Here is a 22,974-nt window from a genome sequence, read left to right as displayed (position 1 = left end):
TTTGATTATTATTTACTTTAATTCTTTATCAATTTATATATAAGACTTATAATTAATTCTACACAACGAGTCCCTAACGAAATTGGTGAAAGGGTGACCATATGAAAAAATACTGAATAAATGGGACTTATCGTTGTAGCAAAAAGGCTAGGGTGACAAGAGTAAAAAGAAAATATTCCCATCAAAATGTAATTTTAAGAAGACACATTTTTTTTTTTTAAATTTCAAATGGTCAATTTCGAGTCTGATGGTCGACTATTCTATTACTTACTATTCTGACGAGAATAAATTCAATCGTAAGTTTTTTTTTTCAAGATAGTACGTCAATAGTTTTTTTTTTATTATTTTTACCATAATACTCACTAAAATTTTAACGTAAAACCACTTATTTCTACTTCTATGCTTACACTAGCTTACAATAGCGTCCACGGTCACCTATCGCCATCAACTCAAACCGTGAACGCTTGAAAAAACTAAGAAATAAAAAAAAATATTCCGAAAAAAATATTCCAATCGACAAGTCGTTCAAAAAAAAGATGTTAAAAAGACATAACGTTACAAGACTTGCCAACAAAAAGCAATAAATCCGAAATATTTTTTAAAAAATCCTTCATTTTATTTAATTAAATGTATTTTTTTATTATTTATTTTTTTGTATTTTTTGTTAATTTTTTTTTTTGCTCTACCCCGGAGCGGGTGACATTACACGACGACAATACATAATATTAAGTTTTAGAGTAATAATTAATAATAATATATAGGTATAATAATAATAATTGTTAAAGAAACGACTTAATAGTTACAATTATAATAAGAAAACCTACAATAGTCCGTTTTTTATGGAAAATAAAAACAAGTTAGCATTAAATTGAAAAGCTGAAATCATAGAAAGTTTTATTAATTCGAATTCCTTTAATTCACAAGAAATATTATTTGAAAGCTAGATTGTAAGTCAGCAAAATAGGGGCAGAATAGAATCCTAGTTTAGATCTAACTACTCAATTACACTCAAATGAGTTGAGACTCGGAAATTCCGAGTTTTAAAATGTATGAAAAGAAAAGAAATTCGTATTAACACGTCATATAGTAATACCCTAAATATCTAATACTACAGACTTGTTGTTGCCATAATATAAGCAAGCCCAGGTGATTATTCATAAAGATGATAGAAAACGTGCGACTCTCAAAATACTGTTTCTATATAACGAAGCTACGTGCAGTGAAACTCGAAAATTCCGAGTCCACGAGAGTCGGAAAGAGACGCCGGCAATGAGACATCTGGATGAAATAAATTAGAGAACTCGGAAACTCGGAAATTTCGAGTTGCTCTAAGTAAAAGTGAGTTTTTCCGACTTTTCGTAACTCGGAAGTTTCGAGTGTTACTGCATATTGTAGTGCAGGAATATGTACTCCGGGTTGGTGATTTCTTGCGGCATAAGAGGGGAGTTTGGTGGGAGTAGTTGGAATCCCATGAACATGAATGTGCGGAGAATGGTGGCGCGGTCCGGGCGGCTCTTCAGGACGCAGATAATGCAGCTGGAATGGTAAAAATGTAATATTTAATATCGAAATTACTACATAGCATAAACCAACGTCGCTTTCAGCAAAAGCTAGTATGTACTAAAATAATTTCTTAGGGCTGACATCGTATTAATTAGAAATGTATGATCTGAACACCAGTTATGTTATGTTCCCATGTAACAAGGGCGAGCCTATTAAAACACGTTAACTGTCACGCTTAGCGGAGGATTTGCCGTTTTCTCTCGCCAGTTAATGCTTTAGCATACAGACTCGGTGCTATTATTAATAAATTTCGAATATCGAAATAGTCTAATAATACTCTGAACTACGCATGACCAGATTAGTAAAACAAAAGTAAGTAAATTAATTGTTTAAAACACTGCGTTGTTTGTTTTTTAATGAACGCCTTCCTTTTTTTACCATCTTCTTTTTTAAGTCAGGTCCGTATAGTAAGTCCCTATCCCTAAATCCCTAAAACTTTATCCTAAATCTGAAAAATACTATGCTGAAAACTGCATCAAAATCTGTTCAACCAAACGCGAGATAATCGCGCACAAACATACATTTCTAATACATACAGGTCAAACTAAAAAGCCTACTTCACTTTATTCAATTCAGTTAAATAAAATAGAAGAATAGAGAGTTAGTATACATACTTGTTACACCCCAGCCTCTCCTCAGCGAAGTCGAGAAGCAGCATGAAGCTCTCCTTGCTGCCGGACTGAAGCACTCCCGGCATACGCAGGTAGATAGTGCCGCCTTGTACAACCTGAAATATTACATTATACAAGAATTAAATTAAATCATCTGATTGTTTTTGTAATTATATTTGTTTAGGTGGCTTGTGACTACAGAGATGTGTCATATTACGTTGTTATGCAGGCGTTTGACTTCCACTAATCATTTTCATTGGTACACATAGCTGGTGTAACTAGTGCACTGGTGTAAAAGGACTCAGCTAAGCTATGACTTTCTATATGAAAAGATACGTGCTATGGATGACTTCCTTACATACATTGCATACTCGAGTGAGTATCAGTGGAAACAGCGATCGAGTTGTTATTTGGAACAGGGGTAGATTATGGTCTGCAATGACACATAGGCTACTGTTTATTCCGTTGGACTGCGGGCGAAACAGCTGGCAGAAGCTAGTTTTATTGTTGCAACGTCACGCCTTTTATCCCCGAAGGGGTAGGCAGAGGTGCTACACAATGTACACCCACTTTTCACCATTTGTGTTATAAGTCCCATGTAATAGAGGGTGAGCCTATTGCCATATACTGGGCACAATTCCAGACTCCGTGCTACTACTGAGACATTTTCGAAAAACCGTAAAAAACCCAGTAAGCTAGTTTTTTTTTACATTTAATGGTTCGACGTTTGGCCGCTATCTCACCTGATGGTAAGTGATGATGCGGCCTACGGTGGAGCACGTCTGCCCATAAGCAACCTATTCACTATTTAGTTTTATAATAATATAAATAAAATGTAACTTACAGCCTCCCAGCGGGTCACGGTGTTCTCAGTAAGGAAGATCTTAAAGTCGATTTTCACCGGCTGCCTGTCCTTACGTTCCAGAATCTTGCTGATAACCTGGAATTTTAACATTCAAATAAATTCATAAGAGTAAAGAATGAGTGAGTGAGTGAATGAATGAGTGAGTTAGTGAATGAGTGAAAGGATGAGTGTAAATATAAGTGATTTTATTTAATGACTGCTCCTTTGCATTTTAAGTAAAGTTTAGGGTGTGCGTGTGGATAAGTTGTTAAATCAGTGAGCGAGTATTATTTATTTAATTAATCACCCCTACTCTGTGTAGCTGGTGGAGTGGGTGTGCATAAGTGAGTGAGTGAATGATTGAAAGATTGAATAAATGTAGTTGTGGTTGCTTATTATTAATTTTTATTGAAGTAACAGAAAGCTAAACATTATTTATACACTGATTTATTGTATTGAGTAATCGCAATAGATAATGACCGCTTTTCTGCGTTGTTGGACGCGCATGAGTGAATGAGTGAGTGTGTGAGTAAGTGTGTGTGTGAGTGAGTGAGTAAGTGAGTGAGTGAGTGAGTGAATGAGTGAGTATTATTTAAGTAATTATTTATTTACTGACCGCCTCTCTGCGTTGTTGGTGGAGAGCTGGGTGCCCATGCGTGGGAGACTGGGACTCGGTGACGAGAGACTCCGCGCTGGACGCGAGGGAACTCGCGCTTGCCCATAGTAGGGCGCTCAACAAGTCACCTGGAAATTATTAATTAAGGATTTTAGACTTTATGCGTAAGTTATTAAGGTTTATTTCACATTGAAATATAAAAGGTACAGAGAATTACAACCAGACCCGGAACAACAAAATTAGGCGCCAAAATAATAGAAGCGCCTACGAGGTGGTTGCCTATATGGTTGGATGGTGCAAATAAACTGTTTTTCTTTCTTTCTTTCTATTTTTAAGGAGTAATTTCATCCAGTGCATTTCCCGCCTCGGTCGAGACGAGAGGGAGTGTCAAACTCTTACTGACTAAAAACCACCCCGTTCCTACTCCTGCTTTTCGACCTGGAGCCCCGGTAACCCGCTAGGTAGTCCGCAGCTCGATGAGGTGTTTGCTTAGGACGCTCTCTAGGTTTAATCCACATCTGCCTATTATGTAGTGCTTCAATTGGCTTTAACTACACCCGCGGAAAGAGTAGAAGTGGTGACTATATATACTCACGGTTGTTGTCGTCGTGGGTGGGTGTAGATGGGGTAGCGGGGCTCGCGGCCCCGCCACTCACCCCTCCGGGCGGTGCCGAGCCGTGAGCCGGAACATCAGGACCACCTGCAAATAAATACATCAATATTATATTAATTTTATTTATTGTACCTTAGAATTAGTGCCTGCATTCTATCTATATTGCCAAAGGATCAAATTAAAAGTACCTTTAACCGACGAGCATACATGAAAAGACATGTCATCTTCTGCTTTTTAAAAACATTGTCCCACATTAGGATTTTCTCCTGTGTCGTGGGTGCGTTTACAAACATACAATTTCACATGCACATGACACCCAGACCCGAAACAACAATTTGTGGATCACACAAAGAGATGCTCCGTGCGGGAATCGAACCCGCCACACGTTGCGCGGCAGCCAGTTGCCCAGCCACCGCGCCAACCGTGCAGTCATCAACTGTTGATAAAGCGTAAGAATCGTAGCAATTGGCGTCCCATTGTCTCTGCATGAGGGTATGGGAGACAGGCGTGAGGTTATGTATGTATGTATATTTTTGATAGACAGTCCATTTCTAGAGGAACGGTTAAAATTGAGCTATTCCCAGCTAGTGAAATCATACTTTTATATCACAAATGGAAGCTAAGTTCCGCAACAACAATACAATTGTAAAATCCCAATCTATTACGGTTCATGATAATAACAGCACAATCATTGGAACCAATAGGGCCCCATTTTTACCCATTAGGTTCCAAAACCCTAAAAGTGACGTCATCGTGTCTCGAACTCTCACTATCTCTAAAATAAGGAAGAGATTATCACCCCATCACCATTTACGTAACGTATCATTCTCTGATCATGCATAATGTTGCACTTTAGACCCAAGAGATAAAGGTTCATACAACTGTTTGACCTGAACAAGTAATAAACTATAATTAATGTAATATGTTACGTATTTATTATCGTAATGTTAGATTAAGAGTATGTCTTGTTATGTTTTATGGCATAAGTCGGTAAACAAGCTCACAGATCACTTGATGGTAAGCAATCGGAGTGCGTGCAGCACACAAGTGCATTGCCGGCATTTTATTGGTAATTTGAGGATTTAGAATTCACACCAGTTTCATGCTACCGTGCTATCTTAATTTAAGTCTTCGTCTTCGTGCATGTTCCTCAATTTAGATTGCCTTTAATTGAACCCTTTTAACATATTTTTATGGAATAGGAGGCAAACGAGCATACGGGTCAGCGATCAGAGCCGCCTATGAACACCCGCAACACCAGAGGTGTCACAAGTGCGTTGCCGGTCTTTTAAGAAGGAATGCGCTCTTTCCTTGCAGGTTTGAACGTTATTTTTGCAGGTTATTGTAATGTAATCATAAAAATTTCATGAGCTATGCTTAAGCACGAATTGGCTGGCTACAACTCCTCTAATGTCCATAGTCTTACGGGTGTTGATTGCTTACCATCAGGTGATCCGCTGACTATTTGGTGACCTATCCTATAAAGTAAAGGTTTATTGGACTCACCACAGAGGCCCGGCACCCAGGCACAGCGAAAAACACTCGGCGTCGGAAGCCGACAAAGCCGAGCGCTTGCTGCCGGCCGCGCTCAAAGACGCGCTGTCGCCACTGCAACAAACAAACACATACATTTATATACATTGATAAAGTTATATAGGTTATTACATACATACATACATACATATCGTCACGCCTTTAATTCCCGAAGGGAGAGGTGCACATCATGACACGTAATGCCACTATGTACACCCACTTTTCACAATTTATATTGTAAGTACCATGTAATAGGTTGTGAACCTATTGCCTTATACCGGACACATTTCCAGACTCCGTGCTAACTATTGAGAAATTTTCGAAAAACCGAAAAACGCCCAGTAATACTTGTAATACTTCGCCCGACCCGGGAATCGAACTCGAGACACGCAGCGTGGCTTGAAACTAGTCGTGTAAACCTGTCATACAATTACGTACTGAAACTGTTACACATAAATAAATCATTAATTGAATAAAAAAAACCAACGACGCAACTTTTATTCTTGAAGGGGTGTATACCCACTTTTTACCATTTATTTATGTTATAAATATCATGTAATAGGGGCTGAGCCTATTGTCATACACAGGGCACTATTTCAGACTGCTATTACTGAGAAATTGATTTAACACATTGAACGCCGTGGTGGTCACCGGTGACCGACGTTAGCGGAGGATTTGCCTTCAACAGTTTTCTATTGGCAGTCAAAGACTTAAAATATCACATAAAAATATACAACAATAAAATTAGTCCATACCGTCCAAGATTTTTGCTCAAACACAACACATCAGTTTGCAAATAATCACCCAATTGCGTCAAATCTCCCGACGTCTTTTCAAAGTATATATAGTAAGGCATTGTGATACACTAGTCAGTTTCCTCCGAACGCGAGACAAACATTGGACCTCTCACATCAATCCTTCATGAGATGTCGCGATATCTTTATTGCAAGGGATTATAAGTAATACCTCTATTTGTCTGTATAATAAAGTAATAGTTCGTTGTAAAAACCAGTTGGCTTTATCTGTTTGAGTTGTATAGTTACATAATTGCATAAACATGCTTATTTTTCGAAAATTGCGAAGCAAAACAGGTCTAATCATACTTTTTTTAAGGGGGAAAAATCATCCCTTCTCTCGCTTTAAGCGAGACGAGAGTGTCAGACTTTTACTGACTAAAAACCACCCCGTTCCTACTCGAGCCGGAGCCACGGTAACCCGGTAAGTTATCAGCAGCTCCGGGTCGGGCATCAGACCTACTTGGCTTCATCTATACTTTTAAAACCTTTAAAAGACCATTTTGTGGTCTTTTGAAGAAAAAGCTAGTCCACAAGAGAATTAATATTGATTTATTTATTTTGTCTGGACTTTAAAAGAGACCGTGAGGCTAAGAATTTCTTCAAAGAGATGGAATCGAAAGTTGCTTCGGAGTTTCTTCAAAGTGTAGTCAGAGAGAAAATCATTAAAAATATTGACATGTAGAATACCTTTTGTAGTATTTAACATTAAAACCATCTATTTAACAGTTATTATACCCGGACAGTAAACCTACTATTTTTGTAATAAAGAGAGATGGAGCGTTTCTCCTTGATATCCACAAAGACTCCATTGTAGTTACCTGTTTGTCTGTATGTCTGTTATCTGTTTGATAAGATATGAAGACAATCGTGAATGTAGGTACCGACCGTATAAATGAGAATTTAAAATTACATTTTCTGTTGATCAGTGATCTACATAAAATATGAACATTAAGCTTAAGCGGATCTGCGGACAAGGGTAGCTCGTCTCCTGACCAGAATCAGACCCATGTGTACGCCGCCACCTCAAAGAGCCATCAGACCACCACAGATGGGGCCCAGTAGAGCTGATGCCTGATCCGGTGCTGTGCACTACCTAGTGGGTTTGCCGGCGGTCTGGTTCGAAAAGGAGGAGTAGGAACAGGGTGGTTTTTAGTCAGTAAGAGTCTGAAACTCTCTCTCGCCTCGTCCAAAGCAGGAAAAGTCATTGGATGATTTTACCCTTTATTTTGCTGACGGGGGAAACTTTCAAATTACGCCCTGGCGAGAGACGAGAGAGTGTCAGACTCTTATTGATTTAAAACCACTCCTGCTTTGAGCCGGAGCCCTGGAAAGGTACCTATAATAATATGAAGCCATATAACCTAAATACCTTAGTAGAAACCGCACCAAATATCGGAAATTCTATTTACAAATACCTAGCTATTGTTTTAGCGTGTTTGTTCAAACTATTTCAAGGCTACCTAGTCACAGTCGCGTGATTATTTTATAGCAGCTAACTGTAAAAGCGCTGTACTATTTACGAAGAAAATTTTTTTGATAAAATCTCGAAGACCTTCATTTTAATTGGATTCTTTCATGTTTAGTATTTAATTTGTAATTTAGGACGTAGATTTACGCATTTTAGTTCCTTAGCGACGTAGATTAGTTATAAAGAAGTCTTTGGAATCTGAAAGACTAGTATCCTTAGTACGAGTTTGTTTTGAGCTCTGATTTGTTGCTATAACCTCATGGTCAAATGCCAAACGCATCCTACATAAACAGCCTATAAGTGGTTACTGCTGACCAAAGGCCTCTTTTCGCACGGAGAAGGTTTGAGCATTAATCACCATGCTTGCTCAATGCGGGTTGGCGATTTCTCCAATGCGATGCGAGCGATGCTGACGCGCATTGAGCAAGCGTGGTGATTAATGCTCAAACCTTCTCCGTGTGAGAAGAGGGCTTTCGTCAGCAGTGGCCACTTATAGGTTGTTGATGTGATGATGTGATGCGAGCGATGGCTTCGTTGCAAGTCGCAACGTCAACGAAGTAAAAAATAAATAAACACACTTGCGCCGCTTTAATAATAAAGACGGGTCTATACTAAAAACCGTAGTATTTTTATTGGAACAAGCCCGCCTTAATCTCCTAAAACCGCTACAACTCCTGTGCACCAGGATCTACAGTAGATACAACCATGTAAACACCGGAACACTGAAGTCCGGCGCATCCCATAACTGTCTTGGATCCCGCAACGAAATAAATCAGAACATATTATTAGAGAAGAAAAACAAAGTAGTTAGTAAACTTACCGGTAAAGCTTAACCATTTTGAACGATATGGAAAAAGTTAACAACACTTAAGAACGAAAAAAAAAAACTTAAAAAAACTATCAACAAAAAATACTTTTAATATCACAATGCAATGGAATGTTTCAATATTAAAATTATAAGAAAAACAAAAAAAAATATTAAGGTATCGTAAGGCGATTTTTTTCAGGCACTTTTCTAAAGAAAATTTTTATGCTGTATGCCGTATACAGCATATTATTTTTGTTTAGTAAAATAGAATCTATTTTAACGTTTTTTTTCAGAGACGTGCGTACCGTACGAAAGCTGTTTAGCAACTGACGAAATCATTGTAAACAGTCCGCGGCCAAAAAGGGAGGGCTTGCCAATATTCAAAAATAGAATCAGTGTTGTTGATCTAAAAAAAGAATCAATAACTGCGCGTGAGTGGCCTGACGTGATCACTTTCACGTTTTTCGTACACGGGATTAAAAATTTAGGTAAATAATATAATTTAGAGATAATTTTGTGAATATAATTATACCTAATAATTACACAGGTACAGATTTTATTACAACTTTCGTGAGACATACTAAATTAATTATTATGTTATCGGCTTACTCACAATAACAGCGCGACAATAGCCGTGCAGAATGCTGCTCATAAATATGGTAATATCAAACAATAACGTAAGTCGATAACATAGTAATTAACAAGGAAATCGACTAGTTTCAAGCCGTGTGAGGGCTCATATTCATGTCATTCTCGTCAAAAAGTTACGTTTACTCACGTAACTTTCGGAAAACAGAATAATAAATTATGTTGTTTTGCTATTTTAATTCACAGCAATTAATTAATAACTTTCATTAAAATACCGAATTAAGATTGTAAATAGGCGAAACTATTGCCAAATAAACCTATTAGATATTAGTCTTCCCTACTTTGTTGTCTACTAATTTTTTAAGCCAAAATTGTATTTGTAAGCTTATTAGTATTTTAAAATGAGGTCAAGAGAGCTATAAAATAATTGAAAAGCTTATAAAAATCGAGAAAATTTTCGAAATGGGAACAAAAATGTTATTTTTGCAAACAGCGTATTTTGCTAGAAAAAATGTTAACACAACGCTTGCCAAACTATTCCTTTGTAGAATTTATGATATAAGGAATTTCGTTTTGGCAACAATCCATAAATTATTCGTTGGTGAAAGCTTAAAAATCTACGCTGCATTTTCAGTAAACAATTTCTAGCCTTATTCGATTTAAAATAGACAAAATACACTAACTTTTGTTATAAAAATCCATTTCCATATTAAAATCTGTATAAACTGTCGCGGAAGACCGAAAAGACCTCAGTCTTTTGTCAGAAAATACCAAAAAGACTTTGGTCTTCTCATGGTCTTTTGGTCTTTTTGAACTAAATTTATTTATTCATTTATTAAGTGTCACCAACCTAAATACAGCAATATTGCACAATAAAAATAACAGTTACATACAAACTAACTTAGGCTTATCTGTATTTAAATTTTAGTAGACATACATTTGGCATTTCTCCACATAGACAATGTATTGTCTGGCGACGGGAAATCTTTTTAATTGACCTTAGTAGATGATGAAGAGCTTTGGCAGTGCGGTATGGAGTGAAGACCAGAGTCATATCATCTCTAAGGTAAATTAAGCAAGTACCTAAGGCGCCAGGTTATTCGTGCCTAGAGAATTTCGGCGGCGCCAAAAAAATTAGGGGCGCCTATGTCGTGCTTGCCAAGGTTTGAAAACATTGACATTATTTCAACTTTGAAACACGTTGTTTACGGAAATTTCTTCGATAGACCTTCACGCATTACATTATACGAGTAGTTAGGAAGTGGATAAAAGTTATTATAAGAATTATAAATACGTCTAGCACAATGCAGATACTGAATCTTGCTTCCATCTTCCGGATGCAAAACGCACTGTGAGTCTTTTTATGGTATAAACCGGTAAACGAGCATACTAATCACCTGATGGTAAGCAATCGCCTCCGGCCACCACCCGAAATACCAGAGGCGTTACAAGTGCGTTGTCGGTTAGTAACCAGGACTATACCATGCGGATGGTATGGTCTTTTCTGGATACTGTAAGCATTAATGTGATGTTTGTGTAGTCTAGGAAAGCGGAAAATTTTAGATCCATTTTATTTAGTGGACAGTAGCCAGAAACTGAACCGGCCATAACTCTAGAAATACAATAGTAAGTACTTTCTCTACACAACAAGATTAATTCTGTTTTTAGCACTACAGTCAGAATACTGCGTCATTTGTTTGAAACTTTGCCATAAGTTTTTTAATGGGTTATTTTGTTGTTATCACAATTGGCAACCGGTACACGTAAGGCTGTTTTCAGTCAGGTATTTTAATCGTAAGCTATTTGGACTAAAAATGGGAAATATTTTGGTAATTTTGGTATGTTTTTGAAAGCAAAGCAAACTAAGGACCCAGCTTGGGTTGCAAGTTGCGAAAAAACGAATTAAGTTACCGCGGCCCGTCTAGGAGTAAGGGATGGAACGGGATGGATTTTGGTCAGTACGAGTCTGATATATCCTCACGCCTTACGAAAGACGGTAAGAGCCATTTGATGGTTTTTTTCTGCTTCTAATAAGACAGTTTGCAAAGAAAAAATGAGCAAGAAAAATCGCTAAGGAGTAGAATTCTTTGCTAGATTCCCTATTTCCTGAAGGATAGCTTCAGCAGCTGAGTGTTTTATCGTCAGTTGCATCATGCCACGAGGTGACATACTGCCCGGGATTAAAAAGTCATTTCAATCACATGATCATGGAGTTCTCAGTTCTAGCAAGGAAAATAAATATATATTGGATCCGTCATTCTAGAAACCACATCAAGTTACAAAAACCAATTTATCATGTTCCCATTTTGCATGGTCTTTCCACACATTCAACAGTCAGTTTATACTAACTTTTGCATAGCTTAATAATGTATCCATGTTACCGTATAACACGTAACATTATTTCCTGTTTTCCTGGAAAATTCCAACAATTTGTACCTACTAAACTTTACGTAATGTCTGCCACTCAAAATAGCAATAAGTTATGTGCTTACTTGAACTACGTCATGCAACATTGTGAGAATTACGTTATGGCATCTCAAAATATGACGTCACGCCTTATAATACTGTTTTTAAGAGTGAAATTCGTTTGTCACCACCCCCTATTTTCTTCGAGGGTACATATCGTATGAAAGAACTAACTGCCAATTTCAATAACCGATCTTAATAACATCTTTGGATCGACCATCGCTTTTGACAGAAACTCAATTTTTTCGTAGAACTAATGTCAAAAATCGATCTTAATCTACAGATTCAGAACCCTTAGTACGAGTTTACTTTACATTTAAAGTAATCGAAACGAAATCGGTGCTCTGATTGGTTGGTTTATTTAAGCCGCGGCCATTCCATATAGGTAAACGCACATCATAGTTGAACCCGTTGCCACATGCACTAAGCTATGTGTTGGTTGATTTATTCAAGCCGGCCAATCAAAGCGTCGAACGCGGTCATTCCATATAAAAACATATCTTAGTTGAACCCGATTTTACCAGTGCTATGCTATGTGTACCAATGAATATGATTGGTGCGGACTACCTAGTGGGTTTACCTAGGCTCGGGCTCGAAAAGCAGGAGTAAGAACGGGGTGGTTTTTAGTCAGTAAGAGTCCGACACTCCCTCTCACCTCACCCAAGGCGGGAGAAGCCATTGGATGAATTTCCCCCTAAAAAAAAAACGTGGTAGTGAAAACGCATTCTAATCTATCGCCATGGCACAAACAGATAAATGCAAATAACTACGCAGAGTTTCGAGCAAATTCTAGTCAATAAAATAAGGAAAAACATGAATCAAATCGGATCAAATATAAACCGCAATGTCATGTGAAGTTTGGCGCGCGAAATTGTTTACATTTTATTTTTAAATTCCCAGCCGGGCGTGGCCGTCTCGTCATTCCGCCTGGGTACGTTCCAGCAAAATAATATCTCTTTTTTTAATATTGAGTAAAATGAAATAATAACATTACAATGTTTGTTTTTAATTTTTTGCCTTGTTGTTTGTTAATTGTGGTTAAAAGCAGTTCTAACTAGTCGCATTCGAACTAGGTCTTTTATACTAGGTTATGAAATAGGTACAACGATTGATAATTAAGTAACTGCCGCACTTAACGAACACTTAAACTATTCTTTAGTAACGAAAACCTACCAAGGACTAGATTAAGTTAACGGGAATTGCATTATTTGATTCCCCCTAGTCTTTTCCATCGTCGAACCATCGACGAATCGGACCAGTAATTCCGGAGATTAGCACGTTCAAACAAACAAACTATTCAGCTTTATAATATTAAAGTATAAAGTATAGATTAAAAAATCAAACCATCACTAAAATCTTTCCATAGACAGCGGTAACGCGCATGCGTGTGTAACGTCAACGTCACATAACTATCATTCGATTTATCGATAAGCCATTAGAAAGTGAAGTTCAAGGTTCGGAAATGTCAAAGATGACAGCTACGTATGTCATCGTAGCAATGACGTCATTTGTAAATAAATCGTTATCATTACATTAGGTGATGTGATGTTAATGTGTTTGTGATATATTAAGGGCTAATGTGGTGATTATAATATTACATTTTAAAGCGTTGTTTGTAACCGCACAAAACCCATTGACATATTACAAGCTAATGTGGTGATTATAATATTATTATAATATTTAATTAACGCATTGTTTGTAACCGCACAAATTTCTATTTATTTTGTGGTGTAATACCTATATAAGACGCGTCTCTATCCGTCCCTACATGAAATAAATGTCAATGTTTATTTTAAACAGCGCCAAAAACAATGACCCCGTACAAAACAGACATAACACAAAAAAAAACAGTCATTCGCAAAACAATACCTATTTCCGGCACATGATTCAACCAGGAGATAGGCGAACAACAATCCTTTCAGTTCCATAAATATCTAGACCAACAATAGTTACCTACTCACTGTATATAGAAAGGCTGAATGCCGTTGTTACCCGAGCCTATTGTGTCATATTTTCATAAAATAAAATCCAATTTTGACAGCTGTCACTTTGACAGATGACGGGAACGACGATTGTCTATGGGTAGTAAAACACTTTTTTTGGTAAGTAAAAATAAATGAAAGTAAGGTCAATGTTACGTCTTTTATCACCGAAGGGATAAGCAGTTGTGCATTTGCACAATAAGGCACGTAATGCCACTGTACAATGTACAACCACTTTTCACCATTTATACATTTTATACAAACGCCCCAGCCTCGCATGGGTGTAATGGTTATATATTGTGCATGTATTATACATATAAACATTCCTCTTGAATCACTCTATCTATTAAAAAAACCGCATCAAAATCCGTTGCATAGTTTTAAAGATTTAAGCATATAAAGGGAAATAGGTACAGAAAAAGCGACTTTGTTTTATACTATGTAATGAAGTTCCATTTAATAGGGGTGAGCCTATTGCGTAACAGAGTAAAGTAGAGTAAGAGAGAGAAAGTAAGGTTCTTGCATCTACAGAACGAAGATTTAGTAAACACAATAATGAAAGCTTTACCGAAATAGATTTAATAACAGAGAGTGTTTTTATTTGAAGGTTTCGTTACGGTCTATCTATTTTATCTAAGACCCCTTTGAGACGTGTTGACAAAAAAAATGGGACCTTTCAAAAACAAGTACAAAAATAGATTCTCTTTGATAAAATTGGACGTAGGTATAGCACTCACTGCCTATGTATCCTAGGGTTTGATATCTTCGAAGCTGCGGACTATCTAGCGGGTTTACTGGGCTCCGGCTCGAAAAGCAGGAGTAGGAATGGAGTGGTTTTTTGTCAGTAAAAGACTGACACTCCCACTCGCCTAGCCCAAGGCGGGAGAAGACATTGGATGATTTCCCCCTTAAAAAAGGCTTTGATTTCTGGGTCACACAAAGTCCAAAAAATTTTTGATAAGAGTCAAGAATACCAATCTAATGAATATCCGGATTGGGTGAAGCGAGAGAATGTCAAGAGTCTTACGGACTAAAATAAAAACCGGCCAAGTGCGAGTCGGACTCGCCCATGAAGGGTTCCGTAGCAGCAAGTAGGTGACATAATATAGAAGTTATAAAATAACTTAGTTTAACATAGTGTTTGTATGAACAACAAAGTTATAAGTTTTTCCCTAAAAATCACCCTACTCCAACTCCTGTTTCGAGCCAGATCTCCAGTAACCCCTGCAAGGCCGTTAAGTTCCGGGAGTCAGGAATACTGCACTAGAAATGTTAGTTTTATCATTAAATCCCACGCTAACCATTAACACCAGGAAAATAGATGCAAACACAACTCGAAAATAATCAAAATAATACTGTTTACGAAGCCAATGTTACAGAAAACACATTTAGATTCGTATATAGGTTGATTGCTTTGCTACATAAATAAGATTGATAAGTGCTTCGTATGTAATACCTACATATTATATTGTATGTAGACGATACGGGGGGTATAAGGGGGAGGCCTTTGTTCAATAGTGGACGTCTTCAAGCTGATGATGATAAATATGATGAGACTATACATAGTAATGCCTATAAGCATGTATCCTACCAATATTGTGTGAAAACGGCTGATATCTCACGGGAACGCGGACGAAGCCGCTTGCAGAAGCTACTTTAATACATTTTCATCATTATCAAAAACTTTTGACAGCACACTGCTTGAGAGAAGAGGATTTGCCATAACCTCCATGCTTGGCAGGTATGTTGGAGATCCCAGTTTAGAAGGGTCCAGTACGCTTAGTATGTATAAGTTTGCTTTAGTATGATTGGCCGGCTCGAATAAGCCAACCAATCAGGGGCCTTAGTCTGCTATTACAATTGTGTCAGAATGGTCGATCACTGAGCAGTGCGATAGGGACGGAGCTATACAACCTTCATAAACCAATCAGTAAGCCGAACGCGCTCTCGTTTCGATAACTTCAAACGTAAAGCAAACTCGTACTAAGGGTTCTGATTTGCTGACGTACAAACATTTTTCCTTTTCACCACAAAATGGCTGCCGGCCGCCATCTTAGAATTTCGCGCCAAACTGCGCAGTAGAATGCAATACAGTTTTATCATCATGTATCTGTTATCTAAGCCACAATTGTGAGGTAAAAGTTAATCTATAAATAAACTTGCGATATGAGAACCAGTTTGTAATTATACCTAGGTAGGTATTTGTTGCAGAAATGCTATACCTATATACGTAGTGAAAAGTATATATGAGTTATGTTGCACCAGTCTCTGGTAACCGCTTAGTTCACAGTCGCAAGATAAAATGTAGGTGCTTGTTATTCCGGCTTAAAAAGCAGGAGTAGGAACGGGGTTGTTTTTAGTCAGTAAAAGTTTGACCCTCCCTCTCACCTCACCCAAGGCGGGAGAAGTGTTCGGATTATTCCACGTAAACGAGCAGACGGATCACTTGATGGTAAGCAATCGCCGCTACCCATGGTCACCCGAAGCATGAGAAGCGTTACAAGTGCGTTGCATGCCTTTTGGAGGTTATCAATTTAAGAACTTCTGTGATTGGGAAAGGGGATAATTGGGCCTCCGGTAACCTCATTCACACAACAAAAGCGTTGTTTCACGCCGGTTTTCCTTGAGGCCATGGTATCACACCGCTCAATAATTTCAATACTACGCAAAATTCTACACAAACCCATTAATTGAAGAGTACAAAGTTCTTTATTTTATAACCAATTCAAATACAGGGCACAAAAGACGAACAACAATAAAATGAGACCGTTTTTAAACGACGTTTAATAAAAAATGCTGCTCTATTTCATTCCAGCAATCATTTATTGATTGATCCATTTATTGCGTTGGCCTTGTGGAGCAATGGCCTACGTCACGGCATGATTTAAATTAGAAGCTACCTACTAGTAAAACATTCCTACGAACAATAGTTACATAATTATCTGCACGCTAAAGGAAACCGTTTCCAAAAACGATTACAGCGCCATCTTCATTGCGGAAAAATTATGCGTCTTTTTATACTAAACTTAAAAAAGAAAAACGTTTTAAAGTCTCGAGTCGAGGACTTTAACCGCCGTAGTCATAGTCATTTAATGGTCACTTAACCCAGTCCTTAGCAATTGTTTTCCATAAAAAATATTTACTAAGGAATAGTTTAACTAATCATTATACCCAGTACAGTAAGAGACTACAATTTGTGGATCACACAAAGAGTTGCTCCGTGTGGGAATTTACACGTTACGCGGCAGCCAATCAGCAGCTGTTATGCGTCTTTTTATACAAAACTAGTTTGTGCTAGTGGTTTTCTTAACGTTGCCATGGGATAAAGTAACCTATGTGATATTCCTAAGCAAAATTTGATATATCAAAAGTGTCTAATCGGATCTGATGAATTGAAATAAATGCGTTAACTTTGACTTTGGACCTTCCCCTGTTCCAAAGTCCATCTTGTTCCTTAAGCAATTTTGTATGATTGAGTAATAAACATACACACAAATTTGCATTTTTAATATTAGTAGTAAGATAATCATAAGTATTATGCGGTGTCAGCGTGCGGTCCGTACGCTGCAAGCGCGCGGGTCCTCGACTATAATCAAGAAGACTATGCTACCCATTGTTTTGACATTATGAAATATATCATACGACATGCAATTTAAAGTTCAAAGTTAAATGACGATTTAATTGCTGGGTTGGAGCGGTGTATGCTGTTTGCTTAAGGACTGTAAAAGGATTTTAAAAGAGACTATGACCTCTGAGTTTGTTTCGGCATTTCTTCTCAGAATAGTCTGATAGGAAATGCTGGCCTCATCTAGTTATTTGAAAGATTCGACGTGTAAAAGAGTTACATTGTAACCTATTTGCAAAAATAAATATAATTTACTTATTTATCATTGTCATGTCCTTTAATCACCAAGCTAGCTCAAGGCAGGTTGTCTTAAAACTAAAAATATCAATTTCAGTTTTCATGATTGGTTTCAGCGATTAACGGTTGCATGTAAAGTTATAATAAGTTCGTCACGCCGCGTCACGGCACGTCAAGGCGAATTAACGTGACTCAATGACGCACGAACAGAATAAAATAATATTTACGAAAAGGTAGTGGCAACATGTTTTTTTGGCTTAATTTTAGCACAAAATGTACTGCAGTCGGCAAGCACCAAAGTGACTTATTCCGAGTTATATATACTTTCTAAGATTATTATTACACCATTGACAAACGGTGAAGGAAAACATCGTGAGGAAACGTGGGCTTATAATTTCTAATTATAAGTTTGAAATCGCCAACCCGCATTGAACAAGCGTGGTGATTAATGCTCAAACTTTCTTCTCCGTGCAGAAGAGGCTTTGGTCAGAATAGGCTGTTGATGAGTGATGTAAGTAACGTTTTTTTAAGAAACACAAAAAAGATTTCTTATCCCCATCTTAGGTACTTTACCCGACCCGGGAATTGAACCCGAGACCCCTTGAAATCGAATCCAAATATCCTCTAAAAATTTCATTATAACCTAGAAATAAATCTAAAATTGTAAATAGGTACTTTTAACAAAACGTGTTTTCAATTAAGCCTTAATGCATAACACGAGAATTCATTGTCATATAATACTTGATAACAATATACCTACGTCATACAAAAACACGCTATTATCAACCTTAACGACACAACCTTTAAGGTAGAATTTCAATTGTACACAATAGTAGTACTAATTAACGACAAGCGATTTTGAACTCTAACGTCATAGACTTTAGATACAAATAGCAGTTCTGTTTAAAATGTGTCCAATCAATTTTGAGCTCTATCGACGCGAGTTTTAAGATACATAATTGTATTTTCATCATAAGGTACCTTACTTAGGTATATTTATATTTTTTATCAGTAGAATACTTGACTAAGAAAGGAATCCGTCTGGTTTCCGTTTTGTATTTGTTTTTAATATTTTACTGATTAAATCTGATTCATTTATTGATAAACAGATTATAGAATAATAATTTAGTATTTTGCCTAAAATATTACTTTATCATTAGGTACTCATAGCGTGATGTTTTATTGATTATTTGAAAATAAACTTCCTCTATAAATGCTCTTTCTGACACAAAAAGAATTATTCAAAACGGACCAGTAGTTCCGGAGATCAGCCCGTTCAAACAAACCGAACAAACAAACAATCTCTTCAGCTTTATAGTTCTATTAATAACTAAATCTTGTCTAAATTTAAGTATAAGTATTCTTGTACCTACCTAACCCAATAGAATAACAATTGATAACATAGCCAGTCACCATTTCTTTATTATAATAGGATAACTACCTACCTATTATGAAGCCAACTAAGGGCAACTTATTGCATTAAATAACTTGCATTGTTTTCCATAGTCTGAATGTACAGTGGAGGACAGATCTGGCTGACAGTTTAAAATTTTCATGTTTGAACCCAGCAAAAGCTTAAGCCATTAAATGATCTAACTATTAAAAAAGCGATAATATCGCAGCTAAGAGATGCAACACGTATAACCCTTATGCCTTGTTTGCACTATGCTAGTATGTTAATCATTAGCAAGTTTTAGTAGCTCTCTCTCCCTGTGATTGTGGGAAGGAGCGAAAGAGAGCATTATGTACTTCGCTACTGGATTAAAATACTATAAGACATTAGTCAGTGGTGCATTTAATGTTGTTTGTTACATTGTTCCAATTACCGGAATAACTCTTTGAACAAATTGTTGTTCTGGGTCTAAGTGTCATGTGTTTCTGGGGTTGGTTGGTGGCAATTAGGAGGTTTTAGTGAGGTATAATCCCACACAGGGAGTGTGGGATTTTTCCAAAAAGTTAATGAAGGTTTACCCGCCAATAAAAAAACCACACTCCCAGAAAATTTCCCCAAAAAGCTACGAGCCCTTTGAAGGCTTACCCGCTCAAAAAAACAAGTTCAATGTGTATGTGAACTTGTATGTTTGTAAACGCACCAACCACATGAGAAAATCCAAGACAGGGCAATGCTTTACAAAAAATACCAGCTCAATGTGTTTGAAACCCACATTGAGCCAGCATGGTGATTAATGCTCAAACCTTCTCCGTGTGAGAAGTGGCCTTTGGTCAGCAGTGGCCACTTATAAGCTGATGATGTGATGTGTTTGGCATGGATATTACTATGAGTTTGACGAGTCAACCGAAACTTATTGCTCTCAATATTGAACTGTTATCTCCTGACTGATAACATGTTAGGTTCGATAGATATCTATAGGTACTTGATATTGTAACACTGATCTGCTCCTTTGTTTTTGTTTTATTACATATTTAACACATTAAATGCCATGCAGGGCAAAAATGACTGGCACTAGCTGAGCCTGCCTTCAACAGATTTGTGTTCGCAGTCAAAGACTCAAGTATAATTTTATAGTTTTTAGTTTTATATTTTAGTCATAGTTATTATTACTATTTAGTTTAATCAATTAATAATAGCCCTTTATCCTGAATTTAAATAGTTGTGGAAAATATGTTTCCCCAGTTTAGAGGATATCTCTAAGTTCAGTGTGTTATTATTTAGTTAGTATGGTATTATGTAACTTATAATGGTTACTCTTTTGTTTAAATGCACTTATATGTGGAACTACTGGTTCAAATTGAATAATTCTTTTTGTGTTGGATGTTGGATAGACCATTAATCGAGGAAGATTATAGACTATAAAACATCATGTTACGATAAATAAAAGATAAGCAGCAGGTAAAACCAAGTAGCTATAGTTGAATGTTACATTCACACAATGAAATGCCAACTTATATGTAACTAGCTACTATTGCGCAGTTTCACACGCTCTGTTTAGCTCCTCTTGATCATAGCGTAATGTTTTACAGTCTATAACCTTCATCAATAATTGGATGATCCAATACACAAGGAATTATTCAAATCAGACCAGTAGTTCCATAGTAATCTATGGAACTTCAAGGAAACAAACAAATAACACAAAATATGTATAGGTCCAACAGAGAACCTCATTCTTTTTTAAGTCAGTTAACTATACAACCCCAATTATAGCTGTTAAAATACCATTCAGAGTACAGAATGTAAAGCCAAACTCAATACCAATTAGTTCATCTAATATCCACGCAATATAGATGCAATGGGTGCTAATGTTGCAACTCAAGAGTAGGAAATTTCACAATATCAATGTCGACCAATTGGAATTGGATTGAAGAGTAAGCTCCCTGCTCCCTGACAATATGTCGTCCCTTTATCAGCACTAAACCCTTTGGAAAACCGATGGACCATTGCAAATGCCAAACGGCATTCTTAAAAACTCAAAATGACCATGGGGCATCACAAAAGTCTTAAGGCATTCATTGGTTTTATGCCCATAAGCATATTCAAATAACTTAGCATAAAGGAGAACCTTAACTAAACCCTAATCTGTATGACTAGGTGTCACTTAACTATAGGTTGGTGGAAACCAAATCATTGTTAAGTATCACCTATAGCTTTGGGGTTCCCTAAAATTTACGAGAAGTTGGTGAAAGTGAACATAAGGTAATAAATATAAGTGTCATTCCACTACTTGGCTATAAACTTCCTCTATGTGCTATTAGAGGGCTTTTAAAATTAGCAATGTCCAATTTGAAGGCTTAAAAATATAGTGAGATGTGGTATTTTTCTTTATAAAAGACCATAATAACACATAATCATGGTAGTTTCTAAGAATAATAATCATTAAGTACAAAGTAATTAGATATTAATTACTATAACTTAAAAATTACTTAGAAATAATCGTTGTGAAAGCCGTTAAAACGTTATATTTTAACCAATGAACATTAATTTCAACAAAGATTCTAGTATTTCGATTACACACACACAAAACAATTTCCTAATTTCAAACAGCAACATTCGAATCCGCATTCCAATTTCAAAGATCGTAATAATAATAAAACCTCGATGCATCTAACCTCCACGTGAAAAAAAGGTTAGACAAAAATATAAAAAAGATTGCGACATGAAGGTAATCAGCCAATTATGTTGATGACGTATCGAAATAGAAGGACAATGTAAAATGTAATACGTAAGAGCTATGCTATACTTTAACTCACAAATTCACTACACACATGTCATATTTCGATGTAATCATGCCCTAATTTCGTATTTGTAAACAAAAGATAGCGAAATAAGGTAAAGGAAATGACTTACTAGTAATTCTTCTCTTCAACAGCGGGTGGTTCCAAGCCAGCGACATCGTAGTAATTGTTGTAATTACTACTAATACTACTACTAAAATTTAATTGTTGTATTAACTTCGTCATCTTGGCGAGTCGTAATTAAGCCTTGAAATAACTTGGGAAGAAAAACACGGTCAGCCCGTAAGGATCGCGAAACTGCGTAGTACACACGAACAGTGATGAACACGAATCAAAGTGTAAATTGCTTTGGTTTTGATGAATAATCAACTTGAAGTGCGAACGAAAGGTGTAACGTTACTAATTCAGAAGACGACTATTTACATACAAACGCCACGCGACAAGCTACCATCTGAATTTGGTCGCATAACAAAATTTTTCCATTATGGCCACCGGATGCGTGACGTTTCTATTCTCCATAATCACGTTCCTTTACACGTACTAAAACATTCTACAACTACTTAAAAATTTTTGATGACATAATCGTTTCTGTTTTTCTTTTAATTGTTCATCTAAATGATTAGATTAAATAGATCGCAATGTAAAAAGATAATATTCATATGTTTTTTTATCATTGAAACGATTATGCGTCAAAATAATAAAAATCAATACATTCTTTGACAACCATGAGTTGCCATGGAAAACGTTCCGTTCGTTCATAACAAAACGTCAACAAGAACCGTAGTGAAGTTAGCAGCAGTACAATCGATTAGAGCTCGCCGTAATGCGTACATAACAACAGGCAAATCGATAACAAGAAAACTTACCGATTACGAAAAATTAACGAAGGCATACTACTCGTAGGGGATTCGATATTCATTAACTTTTTTTTTATCATGTAACTGGATGCCGGTAAGGCATATAACGTCATAACTTCACTTTGATTTACACTGCACTGAAATAATATATTCCAATTAAGGAATGATTAGTTTT

At 36.7% G+C, this 22,974-nt stretch overlaps 1 protein-coding gene across 1 annotated transcript; it reads right to left on the bottom strand.

Moving 5' to 3' along the window:
• LOC118279977 (ornithine decarboxylase antizyme 2) lies at positions 1-22,314 on the bottom strand. The gene is given in 8 exon segments (XM_035599837.2): positions 1-1,536; positions 2,178-2,290; positions 3,019-3,114; positions 3,635-3,762; positions 4,230-4,326; positions 4,328-4,334; positions 5,754-5,855; positions 22,055-22,314. Coding segments are annotated over 8 exon segments (813 nt in total). The 5' UTR covers positions 22,168-22,314; the 3' UTR covers positions 1-1,379.
• Between the last annotated feature and the right edge of the window lie 660 nt (positions 22,315-22,974).

Source organism: Spodoptera frugiperda, chromosome 22 (assembly GCF_023101765.2).
Source record: "Spodoptera frugiperda isolate SF20-4 chromosome 22, AGI-APGP_CSIRO_Sfru_2.0, whole genome shotgun sequence".
Classification (NCBI taxonomy): domain Eukaryota; kingdom Metazoa; phylum Arthropoda; class Insecta; order Lepidoptera; family Noctuidae; genus Spodoptera; species Spodoptera frugiperda.
Note: the sequence above shows the minus strand (reverse complement) of the source record. Positions and strands in the feature narration are given on the sequence as shown.